At 47.3% G+C, this 19,892-nt stretch overlaps 9 protein-coding genes across 9 annotated transcripts; 6 read left to right on the forward strand and 3 right to left on the reverse strand.

Moving 5' to 3' along the window:
- Positions 1–515: 515 nt before the first annotated feature.
- On the forward strand, positions 516–1,290 carry DFL_005595 (uncharacterized protein; the record flags this gene model as incomplete). Its single annotated transcript, XM_067634878.1, has 2 exons — positions 516–765; positions 863–1,290. 2 exons carry the CDS (start codon positions 516–518, stop codon positions 1,288–1,290), a joined length of 678 nt encoding a protein of 225 aa, XP_067489365.1.
- A 1,186-nt stretch (positions 1,291–2,476) lies between these two features.
- On the forward strand, positions 2,477–5,132 carry DFL_005596 (uncharacterized protein; the record flags this gene model as incomplete). The annotated part of the gene is made up of 4 exons (XM_067634879.1): positions 2,477–2,796; positions 2,888–3,330; positions 3,383–3,754; positions 3,808–5,132. The coding sequence occupies 4 exons, from the start codon at positions 2,477–2,479 to the stop codon at positions 5,130–5,132; spliced, it is 2,460 nt and encodes an 819-aa protein (XP_067489366.1).
- A 1,526-nt stretch (positions 5,133–6,658) lies between these two features.
- On the forward strand, positions 6,659–7,711 carry DFL_005597 (uncharacterized protein; the record flags this gene model as incomplete). The annotated part of the gene is made up of 2 exons (XM_067634880.1): positions 6,659–7,076; positions 7,143–7,711. The coding sequence occupies 2 exons, from the start codon at positions 6,659–6,661 to the stop codon at positions 7,709–7,711; spliced, it is 987 nt and encodes a 328-aa protein (XP_067489367.1).
- Positions 7,712–9,118: 1,407 nt separating this feature from the next.
- Positions 9,119–9,985, reverse strand: DFL_005598 (uncharacterized protein; the record flags this gene model as incomplete). The annotated part of the gene is made up of 3 exons (XM_067634881.1): positions 9,119–9,767; positions 9,839–9,886; positions 9,951–9,985. The coding sequence occupies 3 exons, from the start codon at positions 9,983–9,985 to the stop codon at positions 9,119–9,121; spliced, it is 732 nt and encodes a 243-aa protein (XP_067489368.1).
- Positions 9,986–10,698: 713 nt separating this feature from the next.
- DFL_005599 (uncharacterized protein) lies at positions 10,699–11,484 on the forward strand (the record flags this gene model as incomplete). The annotated part of the gene is made up of 3 exons (XM_067634882.1): positions 10,699–10,893; positions 10,973–11,403; positions 11,466–11,484. The coding sequence occupies 3 exons, from the start codon at positions 10,699–10,701 to the stop codon at positions 11,482–11,484; spliced, it is 645 nt and encodes a 214-aa protein (XP_067489369.1).
- Positions 11,485–11,806: 322 nt separating this feature from the next.
- On the reverse strand, positions 11,807–13,403 carry DFL_005600 (uncharacterized protein; the record flags this gene model as incomplete). Its single annotated transcript, XM_067634885.1, has 4 exons — positions 11,807–12,209; positions 12,275–12,574; positions 12,638–12,907; positions 12,973–13,403. The coding sequence occupies 4 exons, from the start codon at positions 13,401–13,403 to the stop codon at positions 11,807–11,809; spliced, it is 1,404 nt and encodes a 467-aa protein (XP_067489370.1).
- Positions 13,404–14,341: 938 nt separating this feature from the next.
- DFL_005601 (uncharacterized protein) lies at positions 14,342–15,347 on the forward strand (the record flags this gene model as incomplete). The annotated part of the gene is made up of 2 exons (XM_067634886.1): positions 14,342–14,755; positions 14,829–15,347. 2 exons carry the CDS (start codon positions 14,342–14,344, stop codon positions 15,345–15,347), a joined length of 933 nt encoding a protein of 310 aa, XP_067489371.1.
- An 841-nt stretch (positions 15,348–16,188) lies between these two features.
- On the forward strand, positions 16,189–17,860 carry DFL_005602 (uncharacterized protein; the record flags this gene model as incomplete). The annotated part of the gene is made up of 2 exons (XM_067634887.1): positions 16,189–16,631; positions 16,723–17,860. The coding sequence occupies 2 exons, from the start codon at positions 16,189–16,191 to the stop codon at positions 17,858–17,860; spliced, it is 1,581 nt and encodes a 526-aa protein (XP_067489372.1).
- A 410-nt stretch (positions 17,861–18,270) lies between these two features.
- DFL_005603 (uncharacterized protein) lies at positions 18,271–19,047 on the reverse strand (the record flags this gene model as incomplete). The annotated part of the gene is made up of 2 exons (XM_067634888.1): positions 18,271–18,933; positions 18,994–19,047. 2 exons carry the CDS (start codon positions 19,045–19,047, stop codon positions 18,271–18,273), a joined length of 717 nt encoding a protein of 238 aa, XP_067489373.1.
- Between the last annotated feature and the right edge of the window lie 845 nt (positions 19,048–19,892).

Below are 19,892 nucleotides of genomic sequence, written 5' to 3' on the forward strand. Positions count from 1 at the left end.
TAGATCTATATGTAAATTTAAGCAGATTATAAGATAATCATGGCCATAACGGAACCTCGGCAGCCAGAATCCACAATATACTGGGACCCGTTTGACTAGACTTGATGTCGATAGATACGGATTCGATATACCGCAATCATGATATTGCAGTGACTTTCTATTAGCATTGCATATATTACACATAACTCTAGTGATTGGTATCAATTATTTTAATGACCGCATTCGGTTTGCGATATACCCATGATCATACACGATGTCTACTCCATCGAACCCCAAACGGTGTAAACTCCGACCGTTAGGAAAATACCACAAATCAATGCGTTGTTTAAGGACCATTTCAAAAGAGGAAATTTATTTCGGGACAAACCTGATAAAACCGCCCACGCGTTGCATATCAAAGAATGCATTCCTAGAAATGGACATGCTGCCTCGTCACGACATGCGAGCTACTCCATCTGAGTTTGTCCATACCATCCCAATCCGAGGGTTCCTGCCAAGGGTTAAACGCACACAATATGTCATACCAAACCTCAACATCGATATCACGCTATATCCTCCCTTCCACAAAGCCGTTCAAACGGCTCTGGCTCCGATGGAGGGCAATACGGTTCCCATGGCGTAAAAGATACTTCATCGGGATGGATTTGGAAGGGAATACCTTCTGGGAGTTTAGAGATCGGTTGGTGGCGTATCGGCCGAGGAGGATTATGGACTTTAGAGGAGGGGTGCATAATTTGGTTAATTATTCGGAGTTTAAGGTTGATCGTACGTATCTCTTTTGGAAAGAAAATTGCCATCACGATCTTTTTGAAAGTTTTGGAAAGGAAGAACAAAGGCTGATTGTTTTGGGACAATTTTATAGCACAATGGCATCAATGGCTGAGAGCTACAAGGGTAGAACCGCCCAGTATTCAGGAGTTACAGGATGAGGTTACACGACAAAAAATCATGGTGGAAAGGGCACGGTTGGCGGATGAGAGGTGGGCGAAGGCGGGGACATTGTTGAAGAAGCCTAGTGAAAAGGAGGTTAGGAAGTTGGAGGCTAGTGCGAGGGCCACTGAGGCTTCGGATGGGAGTTTGATAGGGAAAATTCAAGAGATGGAAAGGCAAAAGGAACGGGTGGTAGAGAAAGTCGGGAGAGAGACAACGGTTCAAGATATGGAGGAAAGGTTGAAGGTTGAGAGGGAGAAGAGGGAGAAGGGGAGGCCGTCGGGGCCGAGTGAGGAGTTTCAACCGGCGGCTTGGACGCCGCAAGCAGGAGAAAGGGCGGAGAAACAAAATGCATCTTGATGCTAAGTATATATCTATTTCCGTAGATATGGCCATCATGAATGATGTTATCAAAAGCAAGTTTGTCAACAGGCTATATTATACCGGCAAAGCCGGTATACGGCAGGGATGCCATTTCAATATCCTTCCTCGCGGAACCAGATCCGAGAATTGTACATATGCACACTCATCGGAATTGAAAGCGACCCGGAATTGATATTATATTGATCACTAGGTCGAAACCATGTGTTTGCAAAGCATTCGGCTTTCTATGTTTTGAGCCCACCCCTCAAGGCTCGCATGGGATATGAATACTATCCAATAGCAGCTAAATAAGTATAAATGAGGCAGCCACATGGTCTCGTATAATAAACTCCAATGCAAAAGTGCGAGAAGGCGCCGAATACGAGACCGGGTTCTTGCCTGACCAATTCGGCCCAATTCTCCGAACAAGACCCGCCGGACCAGTCTTCAAAAATCGTCGTGCTTGCGGCGCTAAAAAAAATTGATTTGCAACTTAGCGGCAGATGCTACCTAGGTAAGTACAATGTTAGTATAGTTTGGTATAGTTTGGGAACTGCACAGCTGTCGAGAACTCCTCCGGATGCCATCCATATTGGGCTAGATTGTCGACAACTTCGGTAGGACCCCAAGCTGGACTCGCTGCCGCACCGAAGCTAACAGATGCAGCTATGATGAAGCTCGCCGGTCGATTCGATGAAGTATATGCAATGCAGTTCATGGTGTCGTTAGTTTGGTGTGGTTTTACATGTGCTGACATGGGAGGGGCCTGTTCAGGTTGTTGGCGCCCCTCTTTTGGGGGTGCTTGATAGAGTGCTGTTAAGAGACTCCCCCCACTTTGCAAATTAACCGCAAAGCCCGATATCAAATTGAAATTGAACTACTCGAGCTCTCTGTCTTTTGCGTGCTCCGTATACCATACAAAAATCTTTTAAATCTCTCAACCGGTGATATATCTTCCGGTCTTTTGTCTTTTCGTGATACCTTTAGGGTCTTTATAATCACTCGAAGCAACACGACGTCACCGGTCCCAACAACTCAACTCAAACTCCAAACTCCCCACCTCTCTCTCTCTTTCTCGCTCCCCTCTCTTCCTCCTCCTCGCTACATCACGAACGTCCACTTACCTTCATTTGGTTCACGATCTCGATAGTTATCGATAGACATCTCACTCGTCTTTCACACAATGTCCGCTATACCGGACGAAGACCTCTCCATTCCCATTCCTGCCTATCCTCCCCCACGAGAACAGCAACGCCATGCTGCGCGATCCGATCCCCCACCCCAAACCCGCAACCAACAGCGGTTGGGTCAGTACAATATCGTCAAAACCCTTGGTGAAGGTTCTTTTGGCAAAGTCAAGCTTGCCGTCCATCAGACTTCCGGTCAGAAGGTCGCTCTTAAGATCATAAATAGACGAAAGCTCGCGAACCGAGATATGGCCGGTAGAGTCGAACGTGAGATCCAGTATCTACAACTGTTACGGCATCCTCACATAATCAAGCTGTAGGTTCCATCGTATTCAGATATATGTAATGTCCCAATTTTCACATCCAGAGTTTTAATCATGGATTGTTTTCTTTTCGGTATGAGGCAGATACTCCGTCATCACCACCCCTACCGAAATCATCATGGTCATCGAATACGCCGGCGGCGAACTCTTCGATTACATTGTCAAACACGGCCGAATGGACGAAACCCAATCGAGACGTTTTTTTCAGCAAATAATATGCGCCGTAGAATACTGTCACATTCACAAAATCGTCCATCGTGACTTGAAGCCCGAGAACTTGCTACTAGACGATAATCTTAATGTCAAAATCGCAGACTTTGGGCTATCAAACATTATGACCGATGGCAATTTCTTGAAAACCAGCTGCGGTAGTCCGAATTACGCTGCCCCGGAAGTTATTTCGGGGAAGCTGTATGCTGGACCCGAGGTGGATGTCTGGAGCTGTGGGGTTATTCTCTATGTTATGCTGTGTGGGAGGTTGCCGTTTGATGACGATTACATTCCGACTCTCTTCAAGAAGATTGCCCGTAAGTCGATATCATCGACTCGTGTTCTGATATGCTGCTGACAATTGAACAGAGGGTACATATCATATTCCCACATATCTATCCCGGGAATCTGTATCACTCCTCAAAAAGATGCTGGTCGTCAATCCTGTCAACAGAATCACAGTTGCCGAGATCAAACAGGACCCGTGGTTCCTAAAGGATCTCCCAGACTATCTATGGCCCCCAGCCCAGGAATTCCTTGACACCGGCGTGGATCCATCGAGGATTCTTGCCGCTTTACCGAAGCCGCCTAAGCAGCTGCATGACAACCTTGTCGATAAGCTGAGTGACAAGCTTGGTTACGGGAAAGATGACTTGGTGGATGCATTGGAGCGACCTGAACCTAGTGCTATCAAGGATGCGTACGATATCCTCAAACACAACTATGCAATGCGGAAAGATGGTATGTTTCCGCCAACTACCTCATAGTGGATTATACTGACAAAGATATTGTAGCACGCGCATCGAAAGCACCGCCATCATTCTTGGCGCAATCGCCACCTGCATGGCATGCATTCCCTCATTCACCACCTATTCAAGAAAGTTTCACACCTCTCAGTCCCGCGGGCAACCGTGGTACCCCTTCACCCGGGCCAAATTCTTCAGGCGGGACAAATACTCCTCGCTCAGCTGTATCTAGCATCACTTCCCCAATAATGAAGCTCACTCTAGGCGGATCAGACGGTGTTACCAAGGACGACGTTGGCGCCCCAGCCAGCAGTTTGACTAATCCTAACATCCCGCCAAACTCCACAGTCTCAATCTTACCCACCAGTCTTCCAGAATACCATCGAGCATTCATGAAGGGCGGTCCCGGAGCAGCAGCAGCTTACCAACAGCAGCAGGCTGCCCAATCCGCCGCATCAGCATCTATCCCCATCAAGGAATCCCGTCGTATTCGTTCGGTCTCAAGTCGATCTTCTAGCCGACCCGACCCTATGACACCCCTTAATCCAGCCGCGCGAAAGTCGAGACCCACGAAATGGCAGTTCGGTATAAGATCGCGGAACCAGCCTCTCGATGCTATTGCATGTATCTACCGTGCTCTTAGAAAGTTAGGCGCCGAATGGCTTGTACCCGCTCAAAAGGATGGTGACAGGGGAACAGATTACGCCAATCAAGATCGGCATAGTGGCAACGAAAATTCGAATGATGACATACTTGAGCCCGAGACACCGCCAGGTACCCGTCGTGATGGAAGTAACAGTCGAAATAGTTCTTCGTCAACTTCATCGTATCGACAGGGCGGCGGCGCGGAAAACGAGATTCCAGAGGACCCCTGGGTGATTCATTGTAGATGGAAGAAACAGGGGTATAAATATACCACACCACCCAGACCTTCCTCTGCACATTCGAATTACAGCAGTGTAAGCCGGGGTGGTGCAGGTGCAGCGGGAGTGGATGAAGAAGAAGAAGCAGTCTACGTGTACATGGAGATACAGCTCTACCAATTGGAGAGTAATTTCTACTTGGTAGATTTTAAGTGTGGGGGGTATGAACGGGTTGATGCCGAGGGGAATGTAGTTGTGCCGAAGGAAGTTGAAAAGGTGGTCGATGAATTGAGGAAAGAAACTGAACGAAAGGGGGGTTTGGCGGGGACGACACCGGCAGACCCTAGAGCGGCGATGATGGAGAGAAGTAGGAGTACTAGGAGTGCTAAGAGTGAAAGCGGAAGTCAGTATAGCGGGTGGAAGAGTATTGAGGAGAAAGAGATCTCAAGTCCGTTTCCCTTTTTGGATTTGGCGGGCAAGTTGATAATCCAGTTGGCCGAAGCAGATTAAAAAAGGGGGAAATTCTGTGACTTTGGGACGAGTGTTGGGGGAAGGTTGGGATAGAAAAAGCTTGCATTGCATGCTCTGGAGTTTTTTGAATCTTTGTCTTTATTGGTTTATGCTGATGCTTTAGGTTCTTTTGCTTTGTAGTTAATATGTTACCGTGGACGTAGCGAGATGGGTAGGACCGGGTTGGGATAGGCATGCGTCTTTTTTCTCTTACGGTTGGCCTTAAGAGCGAGTTTTGGCCGTCTTATTCTTCTTTCTTCTTTAAAGGTATTATTTAACACTCGCTACTCATTTTCTTCGGGATCGTAGTGTTACTTTAGATAGGATTGGTATACAAGGTGGGAATTAGGCTTAGCAATCAATGTCAAATAGGTTTTCATGCGAATGTATTCGGATTCTGTAAAATGCCAGGCGGGGGTTACCTTGTGTACCAGATAACCACCGCCTCGCAGTTATGCTCGAGGCTAAGCTTATCGATACCATCAATGGCTACCTAAGCACACTGATTGTGTCTAGAACTTTATGCTCCAAACTTTTGGTTTTGGCTGAGCCGGCACTCATATCATTTCTAGGCTATACCGCTCCGTCAAATACTAGTCCGCAGCCCATCCAGGTAGATATTCTCTCGAATCAACTGAGTTTCCAGTACCGGATTCTGATGCGCACGATATTAAAAGGCGACGAGGATGCAGAGCAGCGCATATGTCGACCGTATGGCTGAGAAACGATGGAAATCGCAGCAACCGATTCCACGCTATGCAAGAACGTGCGATGCGTGTTTTCTTTCATTTCAAGACTAGTATTGGTGATACTAAACCGCTATCCGACTTACGAGGGGTAGCTGTGGTTTACTCGAATATTGTTTCGCCCCGAAAGGTCGGGATCTATCCAGCTTTATCTCTCATCATGCGGTCAATGCTCCTCGGTCTATTATCATTCTCTACAGTTCAGGCGTATTATATGACCTATTTTTGCTTGTAGATGCCAGGGCCAGGCCTGTTTCAAATCCCCCCGGCGAGATCAAACCAGAATGTATAGAAGAAAAGAGTTACTCAATCGGTAAATTACAAAATAATCCGGCCTCGTACTTCGATTTGATATTTTCATAGCTATCACTCGATATCACTTTATAGAGACACAAGGCTTATGTACTATTATACAGACTACCTTTTTGCCCAGCCGATACTTTATTTCGAAGTACTTAATGGTCACTTGGGAGACAGATGCCGTAATTACATGCTGGCGCGCCATGGCGACTGTAACTTCTCGGAAACCTGTGGTATTTTATGTGTTGCTGGTAGTTCTATGGTCTTCCCGCGGCCCATGATCCCTGCAAGCTTAGGGCGGCAACCATGACCTCATGTTTCGCTCATTTGGTTTTTACGGGCGGCTTCTTGCCGACAACTTTTTTGTTACCGACAAATAGAACCCGTTGAATTTCAATTACACTTGATATTATGACATACGAGGGAACAAAAACCAGGCTTCATTGAAAACAAAAGAATCAAAAGATAACAGATCTCGCGATGCTACCAATTCGAACATTAGCACGTACCGTACCCTCGAAGCGCCTAGTACCCGTACTAGCTTCACAATTCTCCACGGCTTCCCGACTCGCGCTCCCAAACCGGAAGGATATACCTTCGAATAACGATCCGAAGAATCCAAATCAACCGCATGTTCCGAATGTAAACTCCACATTAACCACCGAGTTCCCATCTGTTGGGAAGGCGCCACCGCCACCGGAGTTTGTTGGAACTGTGGATCCGAGCTATGCGAGTGGATCTAAGTTTCCGACGGCAGGCAAGGAAGGAGAGGTCAGTGGGTCTGTTAGGTCGGGTCATGGCGTTCGAGATCCTTCGGAAAGCGAGTGGGCGAAGTTTATCGCTGAGCCGATTAAGCGTGTTGGAGAGGACGAAAGAACTATGAGAGCTAGACTGGTTTGTAAGTGTAATCCGGCCGAATTTATGTTCATACGACCGGCTATTAATGATTTATTGGGTACGGTAGACCAATCTCGTAAAAGAGGTATTCTGGAAACCGACCTGCTGCTCTCAACGTTCGCAGACGAAAACCTGTCGAAGATGTCGATTGACCAATTGCGAGAATACGACTCGTTCCTCAACGAAAACGACTGGGATATTTACTATTGGTGCACTCAAGATCCTCCGGTGGATCTCACTGACGCTATCACACAACCTGACATACCTACAAAAGACGAAGGTGCGGTGACCGAGACCACAGCATATAATACTCCATCATCGAAGAAGACGGCGAGCCCGGTACATCCGGATGGGAAGATCCAATCCCCGCCCGGGCCTCAGGGTCTTGGAAGCATTGAGCAGCCTATGATGAACCGTGCGGGTTCTTGGGGAGATATCAAGGGAACCAAAGCCGTCGGCGGGGAGTGGGCGCAGACAGTTGGAACCGTCAAGGTTGCGTATAGACCTGTGCCGGAAAAATGGCAGAATAGCTGGGTTTTAAAGGCTATCAGGGATCATGTTGAGGGAAGGAGAGCTAGGAATGGAGGTGGCGAGAAGGCTAAGGGCTTGGGAAGGATGCCAGAGTTGAGGGTCTAGAGACAGAACTATTTCTTAAGCTTAGCTGACGTTGAAGCGGATGGGGTGTATACAATATCCAGATACCATTTGGAGCAGGGCGGGTTTGGCCGTCCCTTTAAGAGCAAAGCAATCATTAGGAAAGATATTCTAGCGCTAGTGATAATACTAATTGCATATATTAATGTACCATTCTAGGATACTCTCGTTGCAAGCCACCGTCCGCACGATCATCCAGGTTTATGATACCTGCAACCTAGGAACTAAAAACGAAGCCGGGATAATCATGGATATGCCTCGATCCATGCGAACGCATTCCAACGCTGCGGTATCTGTTGCACTTTAAACAAAAGACCAAATTCGTAATCCGGATATATTGACCTCCTCCCAAGGAACACGTTCGAGGCAAACATGATATCTATTATCAATTCCACCAGCAGAGGTACGTTCCCTATACCGGTCTTATAAACAAAGAAGCAGGTAGAGGAAGCAGCATACTCCCTCATCGGGTCGTCGAAGGGTCAAGGATAAAATAATATACATGCGGCCGAAGTATCGCAATTTGTTCCATCTCCAAGGATCTCGTTGGCGGTCCAGGACTAGCCGCTCCCCATTCGACAAAGGTTATTATAACCTCGAACGTATAACTTGATTTTGAGAATTATATGTCTGCTCTTCCTGCAGATTCATCCCGAGCCCATGATATATGTGAATAATATGTAATTTCGGCAAAATAATAATGTTTTAAGAAGCTTTGGAAACGCCATAGAGGCTTCATCTTCACGTAGTGCCCTCGAATAGTAACTTCTATCCCGAGACATCGTTGTGGTCTTTCCAGTTCCGCGGCTTTGTCGATGCACGGGAGGGTCCCTAGGTTATCCATCGAATATTCGGAAAGAAGAAGAGAAGTCCATGGGAACTGGAGGCCGCTTAATATCCCAACTACTAGATCTATGAGGGCGTGCTAGTGACTTCCACCATTTCACGAACCTATACGCCCGAGAGAGCATCAATCGCTTTGATCAAAAAGAGATAGATTATTTCTTTTACCCAACACCGAAAGGCTAATGAACATGAAATAAAGCCACAGAGAGAAAAGAAGTAGAAGAAAGGAAGGAAAGGGGAGACCGCTGTTCACCGGCCCACGATATATATACACATCATGAACAGTAAAAAAAAGGAACCAAAACATCATCGGAAGCAAACTCGTATGCACGCCATGAATGTTTCTTTTTTCCGTTTAAATCGCAGGAGCAATCTAAGAAAGGTGAATGAGAAAAACGCACTCTTGTGGTTCCATCAGCTTGTTCAGTGCATGCAACAAAGATGAAGACAAAAGGAAGTGGAGAGAGAATGATATCCGCCTGCGCCCGTCGTGGTATCATAGTCGGAATTTCTGCGGCCTTGGTACCCTATGGGTTGTCGCCACTAGACTCCCATTCCGGCATCGATACCATCCGCTTTCGGTATCTCTTCCCTAACCCTTCTCCAGACGGACTTCCAATCGTCATTGACCCTCTCGACTCCTCTCGTCCCGATTAACCCGATATTTCGTAGCCTGTTCAGCACCAATTGCATGCCTTTAGTGCTACTACCCACATGCTCCGTCATTCTCCTTGCCCCGAGGCTCTCAATTGACCTCTGCACCCCCTCTTTACCCCACCCGAACCCAAAGTTGAACAATCGCCTCTTCTCCGGCTGTGGTTGAACCTCTTGCATTTCCCCTTCAACGGTCTGTTGAGATTGTTGTCTTCGATTTCCAAATCTGCTGTCGAACCTAACTGTCGTTTGAACATTCGTTCCGGAACCCTCGGAAGCTGGAGTATAAACCTGGTGCTCAACCACGCTTAATATGGACGTATGATCCAAATTTCGTGTTTCGGTTTCCATAACCATGGTGTGTGGGTTTACTCGTGATGTTTCAAGGATATAAGAGTCGGAGACGGTGGGCAGCAGACGGGTGAGCGCAGCGGGGAGTTTTCCGCGTTTATGGTGGATTCGGACGGTGTGAAGAATGCCGGATTCATCGACATGACGGGAGATTACATCGGAAGAGATTACATGAGTGGAGTATGGACTGTAGGGATGGATACGTTGTTAGCAAGAGATGTAAGCGGTGGTCGTGTGAGGGGCCTACATATTACGTACTTTGGGTATCGGAGGAAATAAGCAAGGGTGACGGCGTGCCATGTGTAACTATTATAAGACAAAACCCGTGTTAGTAATCCGTCAATTAAAATATAAGACATTGAAGACATACTCATAGGAAAAGCCATTCTGATAAAACTTGACCATCTTGACGGATATGAAGGACTTTGAAAGGATATGAAAAAGGTTGGGGAGTTTTCCTTATCGCATGTGAAAAGAAGTCAGTAAGACTCTTCACGTCGGAGTATAATAAGCGCACAGGCTGCTTTAGCTAGACAGCCAAAGAGCTAGCGAAGGGGTCTTCCGTCGTTGGTGTCTTCAGATTGAATCAATGTCGATTGAAGGAAGAGGAGGAGAGGTTGATTGGATGGGGTGATTGTGGTGTCGTTGCAAGCAAGTACTTCTTTAGCCGGCTTGCTGCGGCTCGCCTACCAAAAAAGCTTGCCAGTGTGGGGTACCTTAAATCCGAGTTGAAACCATTATATCCGAGTTTCCTTAAAACCGAGTCTGGACGGTGTTTAGGTCACATGACGTGTTGTGACGCCAAGCCTTCAGGCGACACTCGCAAAAGGCCAGCTTAACAAACCGTCCCGAACGAAGCTGCTGCGGAAAGAAGGACGAGAAGAACCCCGTGAAGGTCCATCGACGACACGACAAGACAAGACAAGCGCACGGCCATCGCCACTTCCGTCATCACCATCTCTCCTCCTCCTTCCCGCTAACCCCCGTTTCGTTCTTCTCTCACGCCAATTGATACGAAAACTCGGAGGGGGTTCTGAACTCTCGATAGCAAACGAGCTCCCTGAGCTTTAGAAACGATATCCCTAAACACACCCTGATTTGGTACACACATATACACAATGAAGTTCCTATCGACGCTTGCCCTCCTCTCGACCACAGCCTCGCTAGCCTCGGCGCTGAAATTCGATTTATTCGCTCAGAATCAAGGTCATCGTCACAGATGTATTAGAAACTTTGCAGCCAAGGACACGCTTGTTGTTGTCACCGCTGTCATCGGCGGCAACAAAGGCGACGGGCAGAAAGTTAACATTCACGTAGGGCCGATATACTCCGATAATTATGATTGTAAATACACACACGCTGACTGTTTAATCACCAATTTCCATCTTGTAGATCAAAGACGCTGTCGGTAACGAATACGGAAAACCCAAGGATGTCGTCGGCGAGACCCGCATGGCATTCACCTCCCACGCTGACGCCGCATTCGACGTCTGCTTCGAGAACATCGCTACAAACTATCACCGTGGGGGTAACCAACTTTTCCGTCCTGTCGAATTGGATGTAGACATCGGTGCGGATGCACGTGATTGGAGCGCCATCCAAGCTGCCGAGAAGCTAAAGCCTGTCGAAATCGAGCTGCGAAGGATCGAAGAACTGGTTAGCGAGGTTGTTAGCGAGATGGAGTATCTGAGGACTAGAGAACAGAAGCTGAGAGATACCAATGAGAGCACGAATGAGAGAGTGAAGTGGTTTGCTTTTGTGACCATTAGCACACTGCTCGGTTTGGGGGCGTGGCAGGTCATATATTTGAGGAGTTATTTCAGGTATTTCTACCCTCGGCCGGAAGCTGTCCGCCAGGAAGGCATACTGACACTTGGCACTATAGGAGCAAGCATCTTATCTAAAATACGGCTGGAACATAAACCAGTACCAAGATGGCATACAATACATAATCTCTTTCTATTTTTGCGCATATATATTGTCTGTCCAATAGGCGAATTCTTCGTAATTCCGCACCAAAAGCATCAACTACCCCACATCGTACCTCGTATCACCTTGGACCTATACGTAACTCCGCCGAACTAGTATCCGATCTAGATACTCTCATGATTTTTTTTTAAATTATCACAGTACTCCCCTGGATGCGCTTTCGTACCAACTGATATTGTCTAGATCGTATAAACATCCAAGGTGTGGTATCAAGTTTAACTTGTAGGGTATAATCCTCTATTGTGCGCTCTCTTTCGCGGCGGCCGCGGCAGCAGCAGCCTTTTCAGCATCCTTCTTCTCCTTCGCAATCCTCGCTCTCTCCTCCTGCTTCTCAATTCCCCACGTCAAAGGTCTAACCTTCATAAACTCATCCAATTCTTCGTCACTAACGGTCTTCCTCCTATCCTGGAATCCCTTAACAAACCCTTGTAGAGTTTCAATGCACATCTTCTTCAGCTCTCCTGTCAGTAATTCACCCTTTCTGTAGGATTGTCCAATATTTGCCAACTCTTCATCATCTTCGAGGAAGAATGATAGGTATGCATAGCTCACGTCGACATCTGGGTTTCCGCCGTATTTTCGCTGTTCTTCGATGGATGTTTGTCCGCCGGAGAATGCGTATCTGTTAATCTTTCGTTGGCTGGAAAAAATAACTTTGTCAGTATGACTATGAAAACCGTGGAAAGTTTGTGATCGTATACATACATCTCCTTCGCGGTATCAGTCATATAGATGCTGCTATTGGGATCACTAGCACTCATTTTACTTCCTGGACCCCCGAGAGCCGGGAAGAACATTGAGTGAATCAATGCTGGTTTCTGGAACTTCAATCGTGGAGCAGTATCTCTCGATAACCGGAAGTAAGGATCCTGATCGATCGCACAGGGGATAAGACATGGTATCGACGCCACTTTCTTTGTGTCGGTGCCAAAGATGTGTGGGAAAGTTGTGGCGAAGGCGGTAGCGATCTGAACGGCGGCGAAGAAGACTTTGCCAATGTTTGCGCTGTGGTATTTCGGTGAGTTAACTTGTGATGAAAATCGATGAGATCACAAGGGGGGGGCATACGCATCATCGAATCCAAACACGCTTTTACTCTGGTTTGTGGTAATGCACTTCGCCACTGCCATGACGTTCTCGTAGAAAGCTCCACCCATGAAGTCAAAATCGCTAAAAATGAATGTCTTTTTCGGATCGAATCCTACGGCGATGATATCCTTCGCATTCTGTCGGGCATATTTCTTGACATCCGGAATCTTAAGTTCCTGCTTGAACAGGAACTTCTCATCGTCTGTCAACATGATTACCAATGGTACATCGAAGACTTCTTGCAACCACCTGTAGAATACCCCATCAGTTAGAGTCGACCACGGAAGCACAAAGGCCGAACAGAAGTTCCATACTTGGTAAACAAAAACGGAACCATATGTCCCATATGCATACTATCCGAACTCGGTCCTCTCCCCGTATACAAAAAGAAAGGTTTTCCCTGTTCGTATCGATCCAATATACTTTCCAAATCCCGATGGCTGAAGAAATACCCTCTCCTTAAGAAACGATGGGGTTTATGACCAGTCACACGCTCAAATTTGGCCAGCAATTCAGGTGAAATCTTGCGTGTTCCAAACTGCTGGATGAGTTTGTCGTAATCGATCGCTTGGACTCTCCCATCCACGACAGCGCCTTGTACGTTCCATGGATCGATGTTTTGTTCGGCGTTTGAGGATTGTGCGGTTGTAGTGGGGTCTGTGGGAGGGATTGTGGTGTCACTTGGAGTGGCTATTGGGGGGTTGGGGGTTAAGGAGAGAGCTTGGATGGATGGTGGGCCCGACATTTTGGTGGTATTTCGGTCGTGGGAGTGGTGGTGGATGTGAAAGGCGGGGTGGAATTCGCGACGGATTTCGATAGTGGGGTGTTCGACGAATCCGCAGGAACCTTGCTAGGGTAGCAGAGTTGTTATGGGTCCGTTTAATCTTCAATATGCAACTCAATTGAAAGGTATGTTTCACCGCTAGAGGAATTGAAGATACGGTTGCAGAATAGTAAAGAGTAAATCGATGGTCCAGGTCAGATGAGGCTTTGTGCAAGCAAAGACAGTCTTTAGCCTGAACCTCTTTATCAGTTTCAGGCGGTGTGTTGTCTGTTGGTTTGATTGCCAAAAGTTTCCGAATTTGGAATGGTTTCATGAGATTTCCAACGTCGTCGACAACACGCGGTTCAGATCTCCAAAAGTATGGATCTACTTCATACGCGTCCCAACTTAGATATATCGCATGATAGCGATAGTCTTCTAGCAAACACTTGGGCTTGAACGTTGTACTCCAATACCTAGATCGTCATTTCTTCTACAATACCCTAACGTTCGCATTTCACCGCATTCATCCGAACCAAATAACCCCCCAAACATCCTTAAATTATAAAACACCATTTATATACCTCCAGACGGAAGAATTATGCAAATTCCCCCAGATATCGCTCGCGAGGGCCTCCTAACCGGAACTGCGGGGTCGCTTCCCGGTTGAAATGGCGAGCGCTTCCTTTACATCCAGCCTGACAGGGAAGGTCTCACCCCGAGGCCATAACCCCTGTACCTTGAAAAATAACGAAGGACTTCCACGGTGGTAATATATCGTGAACCACGGTTAAAAATCCCGGTGGGAGACCAGTGTAAATTCCATCCGTGAAAAGGGAAAATGTATTTAAGAAAGAGGATTCATCCTTTGGCTTCCGAGTGTTCAAGGCTGTAGTTTAAAATCCAACGTAGTTAACACAATGGCGTCGAAAACCCTTGTAGCGCTCTCACTCCTCTCCTTCGCAACTGCCCAGGCTCCTGCTTGGGGTCAATGTGGAGGAATCGGTTGGACAGGCCCTACGACCTGTGCATCGGGCTCGAGTTGTGTAAAGAGTAACGATTATTACTCCCAATGCATCCCTGGCTCCAGTGGCGGTGGTACTACAACAACTGCTCAAGCGACTACGACGACTACAGGAAGTACCAGTGTGAAGACTGGATGGGAAGAAGTTATTGGCGAAGGAAGTTTTAACAGCTTCGGTAGTTTTTGGAACTACCTCTACCCTTGGGGATCGGATCACAATGGATCCGCAAGGATGAAGCAGGATAAAGTCTCCGTCTCCGGTGGAGTTTTGACTCTGAGAGCGGATAAGCTTAGTTCGCAGGATGGATACGTATGTTTCTCTTTAGAACTACCTTATAAACTGCGGGGATGGAGAATCAACTGACCTGATCCCCTCAAAAAAGTCCACCGCCAACCCCAAACCCGCAATCTGGTACTGGTCCGGCGCCGTGCACGCCAAATCCACCGTCGTAATCAACGACCAATTTCCCAACTGGGAAATCCGCGGCGAATTCAAGGCCCCAACCACGAAGGGCACCTGGCCCGCCTTCTGGCTAACAGGAACCCAATCCTGGCCTCCAGAGATCGATATCCTAGAATTCAAGGGCAACACCGAGAACTGGTTTAACACTTTCCGCAGCTCGTCCGATGTTAGTACTACCAAGGCAAACGTGGGTAATGCGGCATCCACGTGGCATCAATATAGAATCTGGGCGACAAAGTCGAATGCGAATGATGTTACGGTACACTTTTATGTCGATGGGGATTGGAAGGGGCAGCATAATGCTGCTGGGTTTGTGGGAAAACCGATGTGGATTATTATTAATTTGCAGATGGAGGGTAGTTCTGGGAGCCCTGGGCCAAGCGGATCGACTACCTATCAGGCGCAGAAGGTTTATGTCGGCAGGAGTAGAGCTTATTAGAGAAATGATGGATAACGAGGGTGTAAATTCGGATGGGAGAAGAGCATTGTAAATATCTTGGGTGCGAGTATGGCTTGCGTGCGAGAGTTAGCTGTTTGTACATAGTGGCTAGTTCCGGGTCTATTGAAATATTTTAAATTTTACCTCGAGTCACCATCAGCCGGTCCGATGTGTGTGTTAGAGAATACAAGGGCCATTATTTAACCAGTCTGCCTTTTCAGCACCCTGGGAGACCCGCAAACTCTATGTAACAATAACAGATTGCGCTATCACCATTGGAATTTCAGTTCTTCAGTTTGAAAATATAATTTCACTGTTGCAATCGAACCTTTCGCCTCCTGAGCCATTCCATGGAACCAATTATTCGCAAATTAACTCATAGTCCATGGTACAGGATTTTATATCTTCCTAGACGGATATGCGGGCCTAGGCACTCTTATACCCTTGTATATAAGAGACCAAGATAAAGCTTAATTGATGTTGCATTATAGCAAAGTTCCCTTTTCTCCGTATATATGCACATATACGCTATTTTTCCACATCCTTTTCTGGGAAACTTCAGCGGGGAAGCCCTTGATAATGGTGAATATCAGCCAATTGTTATTCGAAGTCGCGAAATATAGTTTTAGATGAATCAAAAAATGCGGGGTGCCGGCCCGTTCATACGGTTCGTAGCGTCGGCCCCTCAAAGACTTGGACTCGAGATACAATGGCAAACTGTATTCGTAGGCGGATATAAAAGAAGAGAGTCCTGGCACCCGAAACCAAGGAATTCAAGCAGAGGCCAAGTTGGCCAAGTCATAAATTTATAATTTTGAATAACAATCTTAACTATCTCTAAATGCCTACCCTCTCGAAGCTTTTACTAGCCGCAGGTTTTGCGGCATCCGTCTCCGCACAAACTTCCATAACCGTCAATGTCGGAACAACCTACCAAACCATCGAAGGCTTCGGATTCTCGCAAGCCTTCGGCCGCGCCGTCGAATTCAAGACCGCTCCTTCAAATATTCAAAAACAAGCATTAGATCTCCTGTTCAGCACTTCCACAGGCGCAGGCTTTTCTATCATCCGTAACAGGGTTGGGTCAGGTGGAAGCGGTGATAGCATCTTACCTACCAACCCTGGCGGTCCGAATGTTACTCCTAAGTACGTTTGGGATAATGATGATAGGGGACAAGTTTGGTTCTCGCAACAGGCGAAAGCTTATGGTGTTACTACTGTGTATGCCGATGCATGGAGTGCGCCTGGGTTTATGAAGACGAGCGGGTCGGAGACTACTGCAGGGTATGTAGTTTATCACATACGCGAATTCTTAAAAGAACATGGAGGGTATGGTTTATAAATGGAATGCTGATATCAAAATCGATTCTACTAGATATTTATGCGGTACAACAGGCCACACCTGCTCCTCCGGCGACTGGCGACAGGCCTACGCCAACTTCCTCCTCCAATACGTAAAATACTACGCTTCAATCGGCATAACTGTCACTCACCTCGGTTTCCTCAATGAGCCAGATTACTCCCCCAGCTACTCTCAAATGCAAATAAGCACCAACGCCCAAGAAGCAATCTCATTCATCCCAACTTTATATGACGCCGTTCAAGCCGCGGGCCTCAATACCAAAATAACTTGCTGCGATGCCATGGGGTGGAGTATGCAGAGAACATATACCACCGCTTTGGTTAACGCTGGATCCACACAATACCTTGGAGTGATCGCAGGTCACTCGTATAGTAGCGAACTTACATCTCCGATAACTAATACGATCCTTCCAAAGTGGAACACTGAGGCGGGCCCGGGGAGCATTCAGTTCACGACTACGTGGTATGCAAGTGGAACCCAAGCCGAGGGTTTCACATGGGCGAACAAACTTGCGGTTGCAATGGTTAACGCGGATCTATCCGCCTATCTATTCTGGGAAGGTTATGAATGGAAGCAACAGCAGTCTGCTTCGCATCTTGTGGATACGGATGGCACGAACGCTATCCCTTCTGGTATTCTTTGGGCGTTCGCAATGTGGTCTCGTTATATCCGTCCTGGCGCAGTCAGAATCGGAGTTACCGGCTCGATCGCAAGTACCATCACTGGTGCTTTCAAGAATACAGACGGTTCGATCGTGGTGGTGTTCACCAATAGCGGTAGCTCAGCTCAATCCGCAAAGGTTTCCTTCAACGGTTTCACCCCGAGCTCCGCAGAAGCCTATGTCACAAACCAAGGAAACAATTTCAAGTCCACCACCTACACGTTGTCAGGCGGCGCTGTTACAGTTTCCATTCCTGGCAAGGGCGTTGTTACAGTCAAGTTGGTTGGTGGTGGATCTAGTGTAACTACTACCGCTGTTACAACTACTCGAATCACTACTACGACGCCACAACAGAGCACCACGGGTGTAGACCCTGTAGGTTGTCTACAATGGGCTCAGTGCGGTGGTATTGGCTGGACTGGATGTAGAACTTGTCAGAGCCCTTACACTTGTAAGGTACTGAATGACTATTACTCCCAGTGCCTGTAGAGATGACGCACAGTTGTGGACGACGGGTGCTCATGTATATAAAGGAGATATTGACTACCTTGCACATACTTCACAAATCATCGCAACCAAATCCTCCGGACTAACTATAAATAACTGTCAATTTTGAAACCAGTATGTGCAAATCGATAAAAGAAAGCAGCCGCCCAGCTCTGAATTGATACTTCATAGCAGAAAATCGAAATGGACTATATATACAAGTAAGTATCTTTTGAAATCGGACCTTGATTGAAGACAACACTGTCGTATAAGCAAAACCTCGCCGACTATCAATATAAAAGTGTAGCTGAGAATGGACGAAAAAACCCAATGCATACAAAGTAAGAAAAACGCCGAAACAGAATAACCCGCCCCCAGAGCCCAAAACGAAATCCTCCCAAACATTCGATAGATCAAAAGATACCGTTGACAATTTTACCACCGATAGTAGCACCAGCTCCAAAGATCGCAGCATTTCCGAGTTTCTTGCCGAACTTCTTGCCGTGTTCCTCGAATTTGCTTGGCTGATTTTCTTCACCTGGTGTCGGCTGGCTGCCCCCTCCGTTCGCAACTTGCAGTGGTACGTTTCCATAGCCATAGCCGTCCTTTTCAGCGGTTGGTGCGGGTTTGACGTAGTCCTTAGGGAAGATACCGGTCTGACCGGTTGCTGGATTAACACCGCGCCACCAGTCGGCATTTACATATTCGGTAACGTTGATGGTGTCACCGGGGTTAAGAGCCAGGTCACCAGCATCGCTAGCGTGGTATTGGTAGAGTGCTGTAACGATAGAAAGCGTTGGTGGGTGGGTATATGCCGGAGGAGCCTGAGAGTAAGCAGGGGTTGGGACCGGACCTGTCTTCTCGTCGTAGGCTGAACTGTTATTGTTGTAGGAGGCAGTGTTATTCTGGGCTGATGGAGCCGGCGATGGAGTAACCACGGGGGTTTCTGCCCGAGCGATGGAGGAATTTGTTAGAACGGATGTTGTCGTTGGGAGGTCGGCTGGCGGTAGATTCGAGAGAATGGCGGATAGTTGGGCACCGGTGATGTGGCCAGTGTCGGAAAGGAATTCTAGTTCCTACGATGATATTAGTGACAATATCGTGATATCCTCGCATAAGGGAGTCACAGTACATACAGATCTGACGTTTCGGAGGGCCCTGGCGGCCATGGCGGACTGGAAGTCGACCATCGTGACTGTGATTGTGATTGTGACGGATGTGGAAGGATAGTGCGGTGTGGTAGATTATGTGTTGAAGCCGGCGGGAGTCGGTGTCTACGTTAACTCGCTTTTGACTGTGGTCGGTATTAATTAAAAGTTGACTCCAACCAAGATCCGAAATGCGATAGTTTACGTGAAGTCGAGTCAAAATTCCAAAGAGGCAAAGAAATCCGCATTCGCCAGCGTTTACGGTTGAGATATATGATATTATCGTCAGCAAAAGAAAGGAGTTGTTCGCTATATATAGCCGGCAGCACGGAAAGACAGCTACCGAAACGGAACTGTCCTTTGAAACAACCCTGTGGATGCCATGCATGGGTCGTGGCACAGCCTTACTATCAAGACGTTAATACGGCATCCCAAAGCGCACGTAGGCAGGGAAGCTCCAGTGCCCTCGACGGATACGTAGGCATGCAGCCAACTAGTCGATTCCCGATAGCTCCGTGTCTCGACAGCATTGGCGCGAGTTTATCAAAAATCTCGATGTGCTCTGTATGTACGAGCAGGAACGTAAAACTTTGCAATGCAATGCATCTGACGAAATTCGACTGCATTTTTTGTATGCACACGATGCCATGGACTTCGTACAACATTTTTAATTTATTTTTAACCGCAGCTCGGAAGCTTTATCGCTGGCAGTTGAAGAGTGATTTAATTTCGGTTGGGACCAGCTTTATAGACGGGGTTAGCCTCGCACCTGAACGAATCGCCATACAGACTGTCGTTCCACACACACCCCGCCGACTTTTGTGAATTTTTGACAAGATTACGACCTCTACTTGAGGAGCAGGGTATGGCTTAATCAGATTATTATT

This window comes from Arthrobotrys flagrans (assembly GCF_004000055.1).
Source record: "Arthrobotrys flagrans strain CBS H-5679 chromosome Unknown unitig_9, whole genome shotgun sequence".
Classification (NCBI taxonomy): domain Eukaryota; kingdom Fungi; phylum Ascomycota; class Orbiliomycetes; order Orbiliales; family Orbiliaceae; genus Arthrobotrys; species Arthrobotrys flagrans.